Genomic DNA, 20,350 nt, shown 5'->3' with positions numbered 1-20,350 from the left:
ATAATTTTTCTGCGGACCACCAAAATTTTCTCACGGACCACCAGTGGTCCAAAGACCCACCAGTTGGTGATTGCTGGTTTAAATGATTTTTCCAGCCCTGACTGCCTTGCAAAATCAGCATTTTGGAGGGCAGTGTTTTTAATAGGAAAGTGAACACAAGAACAAGGGGACACAATCTGAAGTTAGTTGGGGGAAAGATCAAAAGCAACATGAGAACATATTATTTTACTGAAAGAGTCGTAGATCCTTGGAACAAACTTCCAGCAGACGTGGTAGATAAATCCACAGTAACTGAATTTAAACATGCCTGGGATAAACATAGATCCATCCTAAGATAAAATACAGGAAATAGTATAAGGGCAGACTAGATGGACCATGAGGTCTTTTTCTGCCGTCAGACTTCTATGTTTCTATGTTTCTATTGTTGGAGGCTGCAAGCTTACTCCTCCTTCACTACACAAAAGGCATCTCCTACACACACACAAAGAAATTTCCAACCCCCAAGCAAGGAAGTGGTTAAGTTTCTTGCCGCCGAGAGGGAAGTCTGACAGTTTAGCCTTGCCTCTCAACTTCTTTCTTCATTTCCTCCTGAGCTGGCTCAGCGGAGAGCTGTTCACGTCGACTGCCCAGAGTCCGTGGACAAACCGTTCTGCTCCTCTTCTCAACAGATCAAGATCTCAAGAGCTTCATCTTCCCAATCCAAGGTCAGTCTCTGAGATGCTCCTTCAAAAAAACAAAAAGACAAAACCCCAAAGAGGTTCTCTTTCAGTTGTCGTCTTCTTCTCTCTTGGCTAACTTTCTCGCGGAGGCGGTTCTCTCCGAAGGGATGGCAGGGGTCCAAAATCTGGAGTGAAAAAACTGGTTTGACGAATTTTCTCCCTCCTCACCACCCCCACCAGCCCTCCTCCTGCCCCATCCTCCTCCTCCTTTCCATTTGGGTGTTATTTCCTTTCCATTCCCTTCTGGCAATACTTTCAGGAAGTTTTGGGGGGTTTTTTGTGTGTGTCTTTTTTTTCCTTTCCACCCACTGAAGTTTCTCTCCGGAGAGCGGTTGGCTTCCCTTCTTGAGTTTTCTACCGAAACAACGCCTCAAAAGTTTCTCCCTCTCCAAACACAGTCACACACACAAAAATTGTGGTTCTTCTGAACAATCCTCTGCAGATTAACCCAAGTGACATTGCTTCTCTGAAGTGGGCAGCAAGAGAGGTTTTTTGGTGCTTGTTTCTTCAAAACAAGCAGAGTAAGTTTTTGGGGTTATTTTTTTAAAAAAGGCTGGTGGGTTGGGCAGAGGTTTTTGGATTTGGAGTTTGCTTGCAAGCCTTCCCCCCCCCCCCGAAAAAAAGAAATTATCCAAGGAAGCGGACTGTTATTTTTAGATTCCTGCCCCTCCTTACAAGATGAGGGGAAGAGCCTTCTCTGTGGTGGCCCTGACCCTCTGGAACCAGCTCCCCCCGGAGATTAGAACTGCCCCCACCCTCCTTGCCTTTCGTAAACTCCTTAAAACCCACCTCTGCCGTCAGGCATGGGGGAATTGAGACATCTCCCCCGGGCCTATACAATTTATGCATGGTATGTTTGTTTGTGTGTATGTCTGCTTTAATAACGGGGTTTTTCTTTTAATGTTTTTAAATTATTAGATTTGTCATGAATTGTTTTATTGTTGTTGTGAGCCGGCCCGTGTCTACGGAGAGGGGCGGCATACAATTCTAATAAATAAAATAAAAATAAATAAAGATCCCGCAAGACTTAACTATTCTGAGCTGATGAAAAAAGAGCCATAATTATGCATGGTATGTTTGTTTGTGTGTATGTTTGGTTTTTATAATAAGGGTTTTTAGTTGTTTTATTAATTGGATTGTACATGCTGTTTTTATCGTTGTTGTTAGCCGCCCCGAGTCTGCAAAGAGGGGCGGCATACAAATCCAATAAATAATAATAATAATAATAATAATAATAATAATAATAATAATAATAATAATAATGGGTATCCTGCATACATGGTACAATATGTAATTGGCTAAAGCTAAGATTCAGATCAAATGATTTTCTCCATTACTGAAAGATATTTGGATGGTTTTTCAAGGTGTTTCCATGTTTTTGTCCACTCCCTGTATGTACAGTATGTATGTATGTATGTAATTTATTTGTTTGTTTATTTTTATTAGAGTTGGAAGGGACCTTGTAGGTCATCTAGTCCAACCCCCTACTGGTGCAGTGGGCCTATGCCACTCTAGACAAATAGCAACCCAATCTCTTCTTGAATGTCTCTAGTGTTGGTGCATTCATAACCTTCACAGGCAAGCTGTTCCACTGGTTTATCGCTCTTACTGTCAGAAAGTTCCTCCTTATTTCTAGGTTGAATCTCTCTTTGGTCAGCTTCTATTCATTATTAATAATTAATAATGATAATTTATTGGATTTGTATGCCGCCCCTCTCCGTAGACTCGGGACGGCTAACAACAATGATAAAAACAGCATGTGACAATCCAATAATAAAACAACTAAAAACCCTTATTATAAAACCAAACATACACACAGACATACCATGCATAACTTGTAATGGCTTAGGGGGAAGGAATATCTCAACTCCCCCATGCCTGGCGGTATAAATGAGTCTTGAGTAGTTTATGAAAGACAGGGAGGGTGGGGGCAATTCTAATCTCCGGGGGGAGTTGGTTCCAGAGGGCTGGGGCCGCCACAGAGAAGGCTCTTCCCCTGGGGCCCGCCAAACGACATTGTTTAGTCGATGGGACCCGGAGAAGGCCAACTCTGTGGGAGCTTATCGGTCGCTGGGATTCGTGCGGTAGCAAGCGGTTCCGGAGGTAATCTGGTCCAAAGCCATGTAGGGCTTTAAAGGTCATGACCAACACTTTGAATTGTGACTGGAAACTGATCGGCAGCCAATGCAGGCCATGGAGTGTTGAAGAAACATGGGCGAATCTTGGAAGCCCCACGATGGCTCTCGCGGCTGCGTTCTGCACAATCTGAAGTTTCCGAACACTTTTCAATTATTCCTTGTCTGGCCTTCAGGTGCTTTTGAAAATAGCTTGACCGCCTTCTCTCTGTGGCAACCCCTCAAATATTTGTAGGCTGCTATCACGTCCACCCTGGACTTCTTCTTCGCTAGACTATCTATGCCCAGCTCCTGCAAAGTTCCTTCGTATGTTTTAGTTTCCAATCCCCTTGTCATTCTGGTTGCTCTCTTCTTCTCTAGTGTTTCAAGGTCTTTTTTTGCAGTGTGGAGAGCAAAGCTGAATGCAACCTTAAATCTGAACAAATCCCTCTTGAGCTAATTGATAATATGAGGCTCCTGGGTTATCTTTCCATGCAGATAAGAAGTGTAGTTAGAAGCAGTGAATAACCTCAAGGGGATGACTAATCCACAATGATAATAATAACAACAACAGAGTTGGAAGGGACCTTGGAGGTCTTCCAGTCCAACCCCCTGCTTAGGCAGGAAACCCTACACCACTTCAGACAAATGGCTATTCAATGTCTTCTTCAAAACTCCCAGTGTTGGAGCATTCACAACTTCTGGAGGCAAATTGTTCCATGGATTAATTGTTCTAACTGTCAGGAAATTTCTCCTTAGTTCTAAGTTGCTTCTCTCCATGATTTAATTTCCACCCGTTGCTTCTTGTTCTACCCTCAAGTGCTTTGGAGAATAGGTTGACTCCCTCTTTTTTGTGACCACCCTTGAGATACTGGAAAGTTGCTATCATTTCTCCCCTGGTCCAGCCATGCCCAGTTCCTGCAACTGGTCTTCATATGTTTTAACCTCCAGTCCCCTCATCCTCTTCGTTGCTCTTCTCGGCACTTTTTCTAGAGTCTCAACATCCTTTTTTGCATCGCGGTAACCAAAATGGAATGCAGTATTCCAAGTGTGGCCATACTGTGTTCAGTTCTGGAGACCTCACCTACAAAAAGATATTGACAAAATTGAACGGGTCCAAAGACGGGCTACAAGAATGGTGGAAGGTCTTAAGCATAAAACGTATCAGGAAAGACTTCATGAACTCAATCTGTATAGTCTGGAGGACAGAAGGAAAAGGGGGGACATGATCGAAACATTTAAATATGTTAAAGGGTTAAATAAGGTTCAGGAGGGAAGTGTTTTTAATAGGAAAGTGAACACAAGAACAAGGGGACACAATCTGAAGTTAGTTGGGGGAAAGATCAAAAGAAACGTGAGAAAATATTATTTGACTGAAAGAGTAGTAGATCCTTGGAACAAACTTCCAGCAGACGTGGTTGGTAAATCCACAGTAACCGAATTTAAACATGCCTGGGATAAACATATATCCATCCTAAGATAAAATACAGGAAATAGTATAAGGGCAGACTAGATGGACCATGAGGTCTTTTTCTGCCGTCAGTCTTCTATGTTTCTACCAACTATTAACTATTAACACTTCACGGGATCTTGATTCTATCCCTCTGTTAATCCCCCCTCGTTTGCCCTCTCTAAGTCATCCCCAATGCAATCAACCCTAATCCACCTTCACACTATCATGTCGAGGCGTGGAAAATAGGCAGGATTTGTCAATAGGGCTTAATGAAAACAGACAAACCAGAACAATGCGGACCAAAACCAGAGGAATCCATAAAACTCTACACTCTGTTATTAAAACAACAACAACCCGTCTTTGCTGCCAAATGTGAACTCTCAACCAGCGAAAGATTGGCTTACTTTCTGGCTCTTTTGAATTACTTTTATTGAATTGGCTTGAAAGGCAAGGAAGTAAATAGCTTGGGGGCAAAAAAAAATTAGCACAGGAAAACGGAACTATTTCTTAACCAAGAGCAATTAGGTAATACCATATAAGGCCAAAAGCAGAGAGATTTCAGAGAGGAAGAGCAGACAGCAGTTCTCAAGGTTGGATTTCCTCATGAGGCTCAGCCTGATGGTCTTTGTTCTGCTTTTTATAATAGAATAGAATAGAATTCTTTATTGGCCAAGCGTGATTGGACACACAAGGAATTTGTCTTTGGTGCAGATGCTCTCAGTGGACATAAAGGAAAAGAGACATTTGTTAAGAATCATGATTTGGTTATAGGGGAAAATATTTACTGACCCCTCACATCCTGGACACAATTTGTTTCAACTCCTACCCTCAAAACGTCGCTACAGAGCACTGCACACCAAGACAACTAGACACAAGAATAGTTTTTTTCCAAACACCATCACTCTACTAAACAAATAATTCCCTCAACACTGTCAGACTTTCTACTAAATCTGCACTTCTATTCTACTAGTTTTTCTCATCATTCCTTTCACCCATTTCCTCCCATGTTGACTGTATGACTGTAACTTGTTGCTTGTATCCTAAGATTTTTATTAATATTGCTTCTTCATTGCTTATTTGACCCCTATGACAATCATTAAGTGTTGTACCACATGATTCTTGACAAATGTATATTTTATTTTATGTACGCTGAGAGCATATGCACCAAGACAAATTCCTTGTGTGTCCAATCACACTTGGCCAATAAAATTCTATTCTATTCAATTCTAAAGCAACCAATTAGCTGGATCAACACATTTTGCAGAACTAATAAGCATTGACGGAAGACGTACCCAACTGTGGAGTTCTCTAAAACAGAAATAAAAGACTGATCAATGTGTTTGGTCTCCTTGTTTTTATTTTTATTTTTATTTACCAAGGATTCGGATCTTTCAGGCAACCAAGAGAGCATAGCTACTGTAGTTGGTGGACAGACATAAGTCAGGAACAGCGCTGCTTTTAAACTCTGCAAATCAGCGACAAGGTTATTCCAGCTAGGAACCATTGTGCCGTTTTCTCCTTCGACGTCTTCAGATTTCTAAATTGGATTTATTCAAGAGGTAGTCCTTGACTTAAGACCATCATTGAAACTAGAATTTCCATTGCTACGCAAGGCGGTTGCAAATTGTCTCAGGGGTAAAATGAAATGAAATAATAAAATATAAAATAATATAAAACATTATAAAATAATATAAAATATATAAACTGTTGAGGCAGAGGTTTCTCCTCCGAGCTGACTGCTTGGCTCCTGGACATTTCGCTACCAAACTAGGTAACATCATCAGTGTGGTTTTGGGTGCAATATCAAGATATTTCACCCCAAATCCTAATTTGTAACCAAGTTTGGTAACAAAACGTCCGGGAGCCATGCAGCAAGTTCAAAGGAGAAACCTCTGCCTAGATCTTCAACCCCAGCTATGAATAGTCTGTGTAATTCCTAAAACTGAACTGTTTTTCTTTTCGAACAGGTTAAAAAACCATGGCTTATCAAAGCTTCCTGCTGGAACCCATCACCTGTCATGCCTGGAACAAGGACCGGACTCGTAAGTCTCCCTTTTTCAAAGAGCTGCTGGATCCCCAGAGATTCAACTCCTGAACTCAACAATTGTGCCAATTAGCAATTATTCTATTCCTATTGCCTTCTCTGTGGCGGCCCCGACCCTTTGGAACCAACTCCCCCCAGATATCAGAGTTGCCCCCACCCTCCTAGCCTTTTGTAAGCTCCTTAAAACCCACCTCTGTCGTCAGGCATGGGGGAATTGACACTTTCCCTCCCCGTAGGCTTATAAAATTTATGCATGGTATGCTAGTATGATTGGTCTCTAAATTGGGGTTTTTAAATTAACTTAAATATTAGATTTGTTTACATTGTATTATTATTGCTGTGAGCCGCCCCGAGTCTGCAGAGAGGGGCGGCATACAAATCTGATTAATAATAAATAAATAAATAAATAAATAAATAAATAAATAAATAAATAAATATTCCTATTCCTAGTCTATTCTTATTTCTATTCTATTCTAATATTCTGTTCTAATATTCTATTCTATTCTACTCTAATATTCTATTCTATTCTAATATTATAATTTATTCTACTCTTCTATTCTATTCTGTTCTAATATTCTATTCTAATCTGTTCTAATTCCTATTCTATTCTATTTTATTCTTATTCCTATTCCTATTCCATCCCATCCCATCCTATTCCAAATCCCCATCCCATCCCATCCATTTCTTTTTCTATTTCTGCGCTGGCTGAGGAATTCTGGGAGTGGAAGTCCACATGTCTTTTGTAACGTTGCCAAGACTGAAGAAGACCCCTCCTCTAGCCTATCCCCCTGGATCCTTGGGGGTTTCTAGAAGTCCTCTAGCCCATCCATCCATCTCTAGATCTATGTAAGATCGGCAGGCATAGAATCCCTCCCAAGGAGCTGCCTTCTCTGCCCCACAGCTATGAGAAAGCCTCTCCTGTCCTCTCCTCCCACTTCCTCTTCCTCTGGAATTTCCAACCCATTCATTCCACATCCAATCCCTCCCTCCCAGAGCAGGAGAACAAGACCTCTTTCTCTTCTGCATTGCTGAATCAGGGATATTCCCAGCCATCTGAAAGAGCCATTTATCTGCAAATGCTATTTTTTAGTTTTTTGGAATTTTTCTTTGTGTGTGTGTGTGTGCTGTTAAAAAAAACACCACTACAAAAAAATTAACTTATTATTAATGTTTGCATTGACATTATCTAACTTTTTATATTAAGATGTGGTCTGGAACCTACATCGCATTTCGGACAGAAACACTCTTGAAAATGTCCAGAGATACTTTGCTAGAAGAGCCCTCCACTCCTCCACTCGCAACAGAATCCCCTACGCAACTAGACTTACAATCCTAGGTTTAGAAAGCTTAGAACTACGTCGCCTTAAACACGACCTAAGCATAGCCCATAAAATCATCGGCTACAACGTCCTTCCTGTCAACGACTACTTCAGCTTCAACCACAACAACACACGAGCACACGACAGACACAAACTTAAAGTAAACTGCTCCAAACTCGACTGCAGGAAATACGACTTTAGTAGTTGATGCATGGAACTCCCTACCTGACTCTGTAGTATCATCACCTAACCCCCAAAACTTTACCACTATTGACCTCTCCCGATTCCTAAGAGGTCAGTAAAGGGGGGTGTATAAGTGCACCAGTGTGCCTTCTGTCCCCTGTCCTAATGTTTCTCTCTGACTAGTATCATGTATATAAATATTACTATATCTCTGCATACTACCAATATGTGCTTGACAAAACAAACAAACAAACAAACAAACAAATAAATAAATAAAATAAATAAATAAAAGATGGAGAAAAAGATTTTTTATTTAGACTTTTAAGAATTGACAATGTTGCATAAAATTAATGGAAATTTTTAGATGAGTAGAGCTAAGAGCCTCCACTGAGTGAGTAATAAGAAAAGAAACGTTTTGATTTTAAGCATTGTTGTTGTGTTTGTAACTATATATTGTTTTATTTTATGGTGGGGGGAAAAAAAATCAAAATTTTATACCCGAAAGAAAAAATAACTTTAGGACAAAGCCAAGTTTTTATGGCTCCCCTGGTTTTGGTCTGTTTCTTCTTGGTTTGTTTGTTTGGGTGGTTTGACAAAATAGGTCCAACCTGTCTCTTGATGCTGACGCGAGCTGGTTTTGCAAAATTTGGGTCCCTCTTCTTTCCTGCAGAACTTGCCATCTCCCCCAACAATCACGAAGTCCACATCTACAAGAAAAACGGGTCCAAGTGGGACAAAATCCACGAGCTGAAGGAACACAATGGGCAAGTGACAGGTGAGGACAACGAAGTCCCACTATTTAATTTAATTAATTATAGAATTACTTTATTGGTCAAGTGTGATTGGACACACAAGGAATTTGTCTTTGGTGTGGATGCGTAAAAGAAAAGATACGGTTGTCAAGAATCAGAGTAGTGGGTTTGTAGTAAAGTTAAGTTATATTGGAAAATGATAGAAAGAATAATAAAAGAAATAGCATTGCAAGAGATAGAACACCCCCCTCCCGGAATTTTACCTACTGGGTATAACTAAACAGAAATATAAGAAAGATATTCTCTATTTAGTTATTCATATTTTGACTGCGGCCAGGATAGTATATGCGCAAAATTGGAAGGTGGAAGATATTCCCAAAGAGGAAGAGGTTATTAAGAAAATATTAGGCTGTGCAGAGATGGATATGATGACAAAACGGTTAAATAACCAAGAGGAATCGGAATTTTATGTGATCTGGAATAAGGTGTATATATGGTTGAATAAGAAGAAAAATTAAATGTTAAATGTATGTGAGAATTGTAGACATATTGCAATGATTTATCTTTAATCTTTAATCTTTTTTTATATATGAAGTTTTCTTTTTTAATACAAGGTTGAATAAAATTTCTTCTTTTCATTTAAATTAATACATTAATTTAAGGTATTAATGATGTATTCTTTTTTCTGTAAGGAAATTTGACTTCTATGACAAGAGGGGAAATTGCAAGTGTTTGTTTGTATGTTTGTCAATTTTTATGGAAAATTTATAAAGTTTATAAAAAAAAGAATCAGAGTAGAGTAAAGTAGAGTAGAATAGAATAGAATAGAATTCTTTATTGGCAAAGTGTGATTGGATGCACAAGGAATTTGTCTTTGGTGCAGATGCTCTCATTGTATATAAAAAAAAATATATATTAGAATAGAATAGAATAGAATTCTATATTGGCCAAATGTGCACAAGGAATTTGTCTTAGGTGCGGATGCTCTCATTGTATATAAAAGAAAATATATATTAGAATAGAATAGAATAGAATTCTATATTGGCCAAATGTGCACAAGGAATTTGTCTTAGGTGCGGATGCTCTCATTGTATATAAAAGAAAATATATATTAGAATAGAATAGAATAGAATTCTTTATTGGCCAAATGTGCACAAGGAATTTGTCTTTGGTGCAGATGCTCTCATTGTACATAAAACAAAATATATATTAGAATAGAATAGAGTAGAGCAGACTAGACTAGACTAGAATAAATTGGTGGAGAACCACTGCATTACGACATTTTGAGTTTAAAAAACAAACAAACGCAGGTATCCAACTTTGGACTCCCAGAATCCTTCTACTTGATCTCCTTTGACAGGCATTGATTGGGCGCCCGACAGCAACCGGATTGTGAGCTGCGGGACAGACCGCAACGCCTACGTCTGGACCCTGAAGAACGATGTTTGGAAGCCCACCCTGGTCATCCTCCGGATCAATCGCGCGGCCTGTTGTGTGAAGTGGTCCCCGAAGGAGAACAAGTTTGCCGTGGGCAGCGGCTCCCGGAGGATCTCCATCTGCTACTTTGAGCAAGAGAATGATTGGTGCGTCGCTTAGCAAATAAATGAGGGATGGGTGGGGCGTGGCAGATTCGTGGGCATGGCTGGAGAATTCTGGGAGTTGAAGTCCAAAGGTCTTAGAAGTTGGATAGCCTTAAAGTGGATGGCTGCTTAAATCTTCAAAATGCAACCAAAGATGAACAAAACTGTTGAAGATCATTCCATGAATCAAAGCTGGGCCCTAGGTCTCTCCCTTATGGGGTGCCTCAGGGGTCGGTCCTCTCCCCCCTGCTATTTAATATCTACATGAAACCGCTGGGTGAGATCATCCAAGGGCATAGGGTGAAGTATCATCAGTATGCCGATGATACCCAGTTATACATCTCCATCCCATGTCCAGTCAGCGAAGCAGTGGAAGTGATGTGCCGGTGCCTGGAGGCTGTTGGGGTCTGGATGGGTGTCAACAAGCTCAAACTCAACCCAGACAAGACGGAGTGGCTGTGGGTTTTGCCTCCCAAGGACAATTCCATCTGTCCGTCCATTACCCTGGGGGGAGAATCATTTACCCCCTCAGAGAGGGTTCGCAACTTGGGCGTCCTCCTCGATCCACAGCTCACATTAGAGAACCATCTTTCAGCTGTGGCGAGGGGGACGTTTGCCCAGGTTCGCCTGGTGCACAAATCTAATTTATTATTATTATTATTATTATTATTATTATTATTATTATTATTATTATTATGATGTGTGATTGGATGCACAAGGAATTTGTCTTTGGTGCAGATGCTCTCATTGTACATAAAAGAAAATATATATTAGAGTAGAGTAGAGTAGAGTGGAGTGGAGTGGAGTAGAGTTTAAAAGCTGGGCATTTCAGCTTCTCTCTCCAATTTCTCCCAGGTGGGTCTGTAAGCACATCAAGAAGCCGATTCGATCGACCATCCTCTGCCTGGATTGGCACCCAAACAACGTCCTCCTGGCGGCAGGATCCTGTGACTTCAAGTGCAGGTGGGCCTTCTGGATCGACTATACAGTCATGATGGAAGTTGTAATGTAAATCTGTTATGAAGTCTTCTTCTCCACCCGTTGCACAGTAATTGGTGCGATCGGGGATCTAGCTGAAATAGCTCCTTCTCGGATGAGTGTTGTGGAGTCACCTGCTTTGTTTTCCTCCTTTCCATCGACCTTTCAGGATCTTCTCGGCCTACATTAAAGAGGTGGAAGAGCGCCCAGCCCCTACTCCTTGGGGATCCAAGATGACGTTCGGGGAGCTGATGTTTGAGTCGAAGAGCAGCTACAGCTGGGTCCACAGCATCTGCTTTTCGGAGAGTGGCAACCATCTGGCCTGGGTGGGCCACGACAGCACCATCTGTTTGGCAGATGCCAACAAGAAAATGGCGTAAGTAGGATGGTGTGAGGAAGAGAGCCTTGGTGGTGCAGTGGTTAGAGTGCAACACTGCAAGCTACGTCTGCTGGTCACCAGCAGTTTGGCAGATCGAATCTCAGTCGGCTTAAGGTTTACTTCCATCCTTCCGATGTTGGTAAAATGAGGAGCCAGATTGTTGGGGGCAGTATATGTTGACTCTAGTCCGCTTAGAGCACTATGAAGAGGTATATAAGTCTGAATGCTAATGCTAAGAAGGAGGAAGAACCTCCGGAACCGCCTGCTACCGCACGAATCCCAGCGAACGATAAGGTCCCACAGAGTTGGCCTTCTCCGGGTCCTGTCGACTAAACAATGTCGTTTGGTGGGCCCTGGGGAAGAGCCTTTTCTGTGGCGGCCCCGGCCCTCTGGAACCAACTCCCCCCGGAGATTAGAACTGCCCCCACCCTCCCCGTCTTTCGTAAACTATTCAAGACTCACTTACACCACCAAGCATGGGTGACTTGAGATATTCCTTCCCCCTAGGCCATTACAAGTTATGCATGGTATGTTTGTGTGTATGTTTGGTTTTATAATAAGGGTTTTTAGGTTTTTTTTAATTATTATTGGAATGTTACATGTTGTTTTATCATTGTTGTTAGCGGCCCCGAGTCTACGGAGAGGGGCGGCATACAAACCCAATAAATTATTATTATTAATTATTATTAAATTAGGACAATATTAATGGAAAAGAAAGCTGGAGAGTTATATTGTGTTGTTTACGTGTTTATTTTTTGAGCAGCTTTAAATAAATAAATAAATAAATAAATAAATAAATAAATAATAAACAAACAAACAAATATTAAAAGTTTTTGGTCTATAGTCTATGACTTTTTTTGGGGGTCCACCTACCCTGTTTCCTCCAAAATAAGACATCCCCTGATAATAAGCCTAATTGGGCTTTTGAATGCATGGAAACAAGGTTAAATATATATATATATGACAGGGTCTTATTTTGGTGAAAACACGTTATGTCATTTCTCCAAGATAAACCAGTCTTGGAGAATTGACATAGGTGGACCCCAAAAAAGTCACCTGGTGGATGTAGAGTTTTGAACGTTTGATGAGCGGTGCTTTATTTGATATAATCCACAACTGGAGTTTTCACATTCGTAATTGAAACAAATATTAAGGATCGGGCTGAAGTTTTGCTTTACTCTTCAGTGTTGCTTGCCTTTTTACGGAAACTCTGCCCCTCCTGGCTGTGACCTTCATCACCGAGAACAGTCTTGTGGCTGCGGTAAGTCATACGCTTTCTCTCTTTCGGGGTGATTTTCCCCACAAATAGGGAAACAGATACAAACTCAAAAGTAAACCACTCCAAACTCAACTGTAGGAAATACAACTTTAGCAACCGAGTAGTTGATGCCTGGAACTCACTACCAGACTCTGTAGTATCATCACCTAACCCCCAAAACTTTACCCTTACACTGTCCACTGTTGACCTCTCCCGATTCCTAAGAGGTCAGTAAGGGGCGTGCATAAGTGCACCAGCGTGCCTTCCGTCCCCTGTCCTAATGTTTCTCTCTTACTAATATCATGTATATAAACATTTTTATATCATTGTATGCTACCAATTCATACTTGACAAAATAAATAAATAAAATTCTCTACGAAACATTAGAACACAATACAGTGGCACCTCTACCTATAAACGCCTCTACTTACGAACTTTTCTAGATAGGAACCGGGTGTTCAAGATTTTTTTGCCTCTTCTCAAGAACCATTTTCCACTTACAAACCCGAGCCTCCACAACTGTAACTGTAAAAGGCAGGGAGAAGCCTCCGTGGGGCCTCTCTAGGAATCTCCTGGGAGGAAACAGGGCCGGAAAAGGCAGGGAGAAGCCTCTGTGGAGTCTCTCTAGGAATCTCCTGGGAGGAAACAGGGCCGGAAAAGGCAGGGAGAAGCCTCTGTGGAGTCTCTCTAGGAATCTCCTGGGAGGAAACAGGACCTCCAGCCTCCCTGTGGTTTCCCCAATCGCATGCCTTATTTGCTTTTACATTGATTCCTATGGGGAAAATTGCTTCTTCTTACAAACTTTTTAAATTAAGAACCTGGTCACGGAATGAATTAAGTTCGTAAGGTGCCACTGTATAATCCTTTCTCAGCTGTATTGCACGTTCTCTATCCCCAGGAATAACAAGTTTAGGAGTTGTGGACAGCCTTGTCAGAAAGACACTTATTTGTGGTAGCTCTACCCAACTGTAAGTTGGGTAGAACGTGAACTTCATCGCTCTTGTCTTCTCTATTTTTCCCCCCCAGGGACATGACTGCTACCCCATGTTGTTCGTGTACAATGAACAGCAGGGCGCCTTGAGCTATGGTGGGAAAATGGACATCCCCAAGCAGAGTTCCCAGCGTGGACTGACAGCTCGGGAGCGTTTCCAGAACCTGGACAAGAAGGCCAGCTCCGATACCAACAATGCTTCTCTGGACACGGTCCACAAGAACAGCATCAGGCAAGTCTGCAAAACTTTTTCCCCCTTTATAACAAAGGCTCTCCGTATTTGGCAAGTTAGCAATAACAGTGCCATTGAGACCAGTGAAGGGCTGCAAAAATGTTTACTACTACACTGTGGGCGTGGTTTATTTTATGGGTGTGGCTTGCTGGCCATGTGACCAGGAGGGAGTGGTTTGAGGGTCATGTGACCCCGGGGTGGCTTAAAGCTCATGTGACTGGCTTAAAGGTGGCCAACTTGACGTCACTCACGTCAAGGGTTAGGGTTAGGGTGCTTGGCCTCTTCTTGCCTCAAAGAGATACAATTTCCCTATCTATTTACTATTATTGAACATCCAAAATATTCTATTTAATTCTATGTATATATACCATATGCATACATATTACACACCGGCACACAAAAATATGCATTATCTACTATATAAACTGTATGTGTATGTACACACGCGCACATACAGCTCTTAGGGGTGGTGATTTCTGACAGTCTCAAAATGGGTGAGCAGTGTGGTCGGACGGTAGGGAAAGCAAGTAGGATGCTTGGCTGCATAGCTAGAGGTATAACAAGCAGGAAGAGGGAGACTGTGATCCCCTTATATAGAGCGCTGGTGAGACCACATTTGGAATACTGTGTTCAGTTCTGGAGACCTCACCTACAAAAATATATTGACAAAATTGAACGGGTCCAAAGACGGGCTACAAGAATGGTGGAAGGTCTTAAGCATAAAACGTATCAGGAAAGACTTCATGAACTCAATCTGTAGAGTCTGGAGGACAGAAGGAAAAGAGGGAACATGATCGAAACATTTAAATATGTTAAAGGGTTAAATAGGGTTCAGGAGGGAAGTGTTTTTAATAGGAAAGTGAACACAAGAACAAGGGGGCACAATCTGAAGTTAGTTGGGGGAAAGATCAAAGGCAACATTAGAAAATATTATTTTACTGAAAGAGTAGTAGATCCTTGGAACAAACTTCCAGCAGACGTGGTTGGTAAATCCACAGTAACTGAATTTAAACATGCCTGGGATAAACATATATCCATTGTAAGATAAAATACAGAAAATAGTATAAGGGCAGACTAGATGGACCATGAGGTCTTTTTCTGCCGTCAGTCTTCTATGTTTCTAAAATTATACAAATTCGACCACATTTACTGCGATAGGAAAAAGATACCAAGAGCTCAGAAGGGGAAAAAAAAATCCAAAATTTTTCTACTGGTTCTGCATACCTCACCGTACACCATAGGAGCCCATCACTGCCCGCAGATTATCATTGTCCATCACTAATGGATTTGTAGTCTTTTCCATTCCAAGTTGAGAACACTTAACCTTAAAACCTATCAGAAAAGACTCAATGAACTCAATCTGTCTAGTCCAGAGGACAGAAGGGAAAGGGGGGACATGATCAAAACATTTAAATATCTCAAAGGGTTAAATAAGGTCCAGGAAGGAAGTGTTTTTAATAGAAAAGTGAACACAAGGACAAGGAGGCACAATCTGAGCTTAGTTGGGGGAAAGATCAGAAGCAACGTGGGACAATATGATTTGACTGAAATAGTAGTAGATGCTTGGAACAAACTTCCAGCAGACCTGGTTGGTAAATCCACAGGAACTGAATTTAAACCCGCCTGGGATAACCATAGATCCATCCTAAGATAAAATACAGGAAATAGTATAAGGTCAGACTAGATGGACCATGAGGTCTTTTTCTGCCGTCAGTCTTCTACGTTTCTATGACTCAACCCAGGGATCCTTCTGTTCTCTTCCAGCCAAATCTCTGTGGTTGCCGGCGGGAAGGGCAACTGCTCCAAATTCTGCACCACCGGGATGGATGGCGGCATGAGCATATGGGACGTGAAGGTGAGTAGGGAGGGCGAAAGAGGGCTGCCCGGGGCCATCCAGGTGGAATTCTTAAGAGAAGAACAATGTCTAGATGTTTTAAGGCTTAAAACATGAAGTTTGAAAGGTCCAGGGCAAAAGTTCCCCTCGCACATACGTGCTAGTTGCTCTCAATTCCAGGGGGCAGTGGAGCTCATCTCTATTTTTAAGCCGAAGAGCTGGCACTGTCCAAAGATGTCTTTATGGTCATGTGGTTGAAATGACTCAATGTAGTATTCCTTGTGTAGGTGTCGGTGGTTAGGCAAGCCCAGATGGGATCCATAGCCGCATCTCGATGCTCTGTTCACATTATTTATTTATTTATTTATTTATTTATTGGATTTGTATGCCGCCCCTCTCTGCAGACTCGGGGCGGCTAACAACAGCAATAAAACAGCATATACTAATAATCCAATACTAAAACAGCTAAAAACCCTTGTTATAAAACCAAACATACATACAGACATACCATGCATAAAATGTTCCCTAGGGGGAAAGAGTATCTCAATTCCCCCATGCCTGGCGGCAGAGGTGGGTTTTAAGGAGCTTACCAAAGGCAAGGAGGGTGGGGGCAATTCTAATCTCTGGGATGAGTTGGTTCCAGAGGGCCGGGACCGCCACATAAAAGGCTCTTCCCCTGGGTCCCGCCAAGCGGCATTGTTTAGTTGACGGGACCCGGAGAAGACCCACTCTGTGGGACCTAACTGGTCGCTGGGATTCGTGCAGCAGAAGGCGGTCCCAGAGATAATTATGTTCTTATCGAGGCCCCGGGGTGGCATAGAAATAAGTTAGCATGAGTTAGAATAAGTTTTGAACCTTTGGCGTTGCAAACCCGGAGTTCTGGATAGGCCTGAAGGCCTGGGGAAATTTTAGCTTGTGTCAAAATGTTTTTCTCCTTTTTCTGCTTGCATTTTTAACGCTTTTCAACTGTTGGGCTGGCAGAGAAGTAATGGGAGCTCACTCCATTACGCAGCACTAGGGATTCGAACCAGCAAACTTCTGATCGGCAAGCTCAGCGTCATAGCCACTGAGCCACTGCGCCCCCACTAAGGTGAAGTTAGTCAGCTTCCAAACCCAACTCAACAGGAAGCAAAATCTCGCAAAGGGATGCGCATGCGTGAGATTTCAATGAGGGTTTTTTTGGGTTACGTGCATGCGCAAAAGCAAACAAAGCACCCAAATCTCTCTTGCATGCGCTCTTCCACAAGATTTTGCTCCCGGTGCATGCGCAGAAGCAAAACCATGCTGGGGCGCACAGAAGCTGCGCGTGTAGTGCAACTTTCACTACCGGTGCGCCATCCTCAACCATACCAATCAGTGGGGATGGCTGACTTTTAATGTAACGGGATTTTAAATTAGATTAGATTAGGCTAAAGTAATTGGATCTAGGATAATTGTATTGTGTTTTTCTTTTATGTTAATAAATAAATAAATAAATAAGAGCCTTCTCTGTGGCGGCCCCGACTCTCTGGAACCAGCTCCCCCCAGAGATTAGAACTGCCCCTACCTTCCTTGCCTTTCGTAAACTCCTCAAAACCCACCTTTGTCATCAGGCATGGGGGAACTGAAATATTTCCCCCGGGCCTATATAATTTATGTATGGTATGTTTGTAGGTATGTCTGCTTAAAAATGGGGTTTTTAACTATTTTAAATTTTAAATTGTAAATTATTAGATTTGTCATGAACTGTTTTATTGTGTTGTGAGCCGCCCCGAGTCTACGGAAAGGGGCGGCATACAAATCTAATAAATAAATAAATAAACAATAAATAAATAAATAAATAAAATTAAAAAAATACCGGTAGCAGCTTGCTACTGCAACCCAACCCATAGCATCTGGTTGCAGCCAGTGTTCCCTCTAATTTTTTTTTGGGGTGGGCGGAAAAGTATAGTGTCTGAGCGGCAGTCCCTTCGGGACTGGGCGGCACAGAAATAATAAATAAATAAATAAATAAGCAAGCAAGCAAGCAAGCAAGCAAGCAAGCAAGCAAGCAAGCAAGCAAGCAAGCAAGCAAGCAAGCAAGCAAGCAAGCAAGCAAGCAAGCAAGCAAGCAAGCAAGCAAGCAAGCAAGCAAGCAAGCAAGCAAGCAAGCAAGCAAGCAAATAAAAAACCCACCCTGTTTTGCCTGAGAGAATTTCAAAATAAAATACTGTACTGTGTGTCTATAACAGTGAGCTCATAATAGGGCAACTCTATCAATATCAAAATGCCCCTTAAATAGTTGAGATAGTTTCAAACTAGATTTTGATTTTCTTTCTCTCTTCCTTACTCCCATTCTTTTTCTTTCTCTTTTCCTTCCTCTCTTTTTTCTATCTGTTCCTCTCTCTTCCTCTCTCTCTCCTTCCCTCTCATTCTTTCCCTCTCGGCTTCTGGGCAGGTTTGGAAAACTCTGAGTTGATGATGATTTTTAAGTGAGCGATTGCTCACTGCTCAGCTTAGAGGGAACTATGGTTGCAGCATTATATATCTTTCTAACAGGTCCCAGAAGCATTCTTCAAAAAAATAAAATAAAAACCCTGGTTAGCTACAAATGCAGGTTTTTCTCCAGCATGACCACTTTCATAATTCACTTTATTTATTATTATTATTATTATTATTATTATTATTATATTTTATTTATGATCATTATTTCAACGGGAAGGAGCCTTGTCTGGTTTTCACCCTTTCATGTTGCAAGAATGTCGTTTGGCGGGTCCCAGGGGAAGAGCCTTCTCTGTGGCGGCCCCGACCTTCTGAAACCAGCTTCCCCCTGAGATTAGAACTGCCCCCACCCTCCTTGCCTTCTGCAAACTCCTTAAAACCCACCTCTGCCGTCAGGCATGGGGGAACTGAAATATCTTCCCCAGGCCTATGCTGTTTACGTGTGGTATGTTGTGTGCATGCTTTTTTAAAATTATGGGTTTTTAGCTTTCTAATTATTGAATTTGTATTATATATTTTTTTCTGTTGCTGTTGTGAACCGCCCCGAGTCTGCGGAGAGGGGCGGCATACAAATTTAATAAAAAAATAAAATAAAAATAAAATAAAAATAAATAAACAAATTCCACCCCCCTCAAAAAACTTCGGTGGAAATTTGGAAGAAAATCAAGGCAGGGGTTTGAGTCCTTTCAGGGGGAAATAGATTTTTTTTCATTCCATGCTTTTAGTTTCTGCTTGAGCCAAAGAAAAGGGGAGGGAAAAAAAATAATCAAGAGGTTAGAGAGATTTATAATATTGAGAATCCGGGGTAAAATCACTCCGGATTCCAATGGATCCAATTTCTGATCTTGATCAAATAGAGCCGGGATTGTAAATTCTCTTTCCTTTTGTCTTTCAGACCTTGGAGGCTGCAATGAAAGGCCTTCGGGTGAAATAAGCCAACGGCCCCTCCCTGCATAAAATCCACCAGCGGAGACAGCGATTCCCACCTGCCCAGGAAATCAATTAAAGCTTCTTCGATTCCTGCTTTCCAGAACCTTCAAGAAATGACAATCCCAGATACTACGAGCTCAGCTTTTTAAAAAAAATCAGGCCTCCTGGGCAGGAACCCAGGAGGGGCTTAAAATTAAAACGCATGCAGTTATTAAAAACAAGTTTAAAGTCGGTGTCTTGTCATTGGTCTCTTCCTCCTTCCTACAGTCGATTGCATTTCTCAGAATTTAAAAGATGAATCTCTGCCAATTTTTATATGCTTGCAGGCAGTCCGCGCGTTACGACGGCAATGGAGCCCAACATTTCCAGTGAAATACAGTAATACCTCGTCTTACGAACCTAATTGGTTCCAGGGGGAGGTTTGTAAGACGAAAAGCTCGTAAGACGAAACATTGTTTCCCATAGGAAACAATGTAAAGTCAATTAATCCGTGCAATGAAAAAAAACCCGCAAAAAAAATGCCGCCGCCCGGCTGTCACCTTTTAAAACAGCTGGGGGTCGGGGGGCTTCCCAGCGTCCTCCTGAACCCGAATGCCAAACCCGAACTTCCGGGTTCGGCGTTCAGGAGACTGCTGAGAAGCACCCTGGCTGTTTTAAAAGGTGACAGCCGGGCGGTGGGGCTTTTCAGCCGCCTCCCGAACCCGAACTTTCGGGTTCTGCGTTTGGGAGGCCGCTGAGAAGCCCCGCCGCCTGGCTGTCACCCTTTAAAACAGCCGGGAGGCTTCTTGGCGGCCTCCCGAAGGCCGAACCCGGAAGTTTGGGTTTGGCGTTCGGGTTCAGGAGGACGCTGGGAAGCCCCCTGGCTGTTTCAAAAAGCGTCAGCCGGGCGGCGGGGCTTCTCGGCGGAGGCGGCAGGTTCGTAAGAAGGAAAAAGTCCCTAAGAAGAGGCAAAAATTTTCCTGAACCCCGGGTTCGTATCTCGGGTTGTTCGTAAGACGAGGGGTTCGTATCATGAGATACCACTGTATCTGTCAAGTGAGCTTTGATCCATTGTGTTGCCATCCTTGTCAGCCTCAGGAAATGTTTGATTCTGAAGACAAAGAGCCAAGTGCCTTAGTTTATCC

General features: G+C 42.1%; 1 protein-coding gene across 1 annotated transcript; it reads left to right on the top strand.

Annotated features, from left to right (window-relative positions):
• Positions 1 to 445: 445 nt before the first annotated feature.
• LOC139172317 (actin-related protein 2/3 complex subunit 1B-A-like) lies at positions 446 to 19,457 on the top strand. Its single transcript, XM_070761294.1, has 10 exons — positions 446 to 704; positions 6,254 to 6,328; positions 8,503 to 8,607; positions 9,945 to 10,167; positions 11,020 to 11,127; positions 11,312 to 11,518; positions 12,707 to 12,782; positions 13,806 to 14,002; positions 15,767 to 15,857; positions 19,192 to 19,457. Exons 2-10 carry the CDS (start codon positions 6,265 to 6,267, stop codon positions 19,228 to 19,230), a joined length of 1,110 nt encoding a protein of 369 aa, XP_070617395.1. The 5' UTR covers positions 446 to 704; positions 6,254 to 6,264; the 3' UTR covers positions 19,231 to 19,457.
• The last annotated feature ends 893 nt before the right edge of the window (positions 19,458 to 20,350 follow it).

The sequence above is a fragment of the Erythrolamprus reginae genome, chromosome 9 (genome assembly GCF_031021105.1).
Source record: "Erythrolamprus reginae isolate rEryReg1 chromosome 9, rEryReg1.hap1, whole genome shotgun sequence".
NCBI lineage: Eukaryota > Metazoa > Chordata > Lepidosauria > Squamata > Dipsadidae > Erythrolamprus > Erythrolamprus reginae.
The sequence above is the reverse complement of the archived record's forward strand: the minus strand, read 5'-3'. Positions and strand labels throughout refer to the sequence as shown.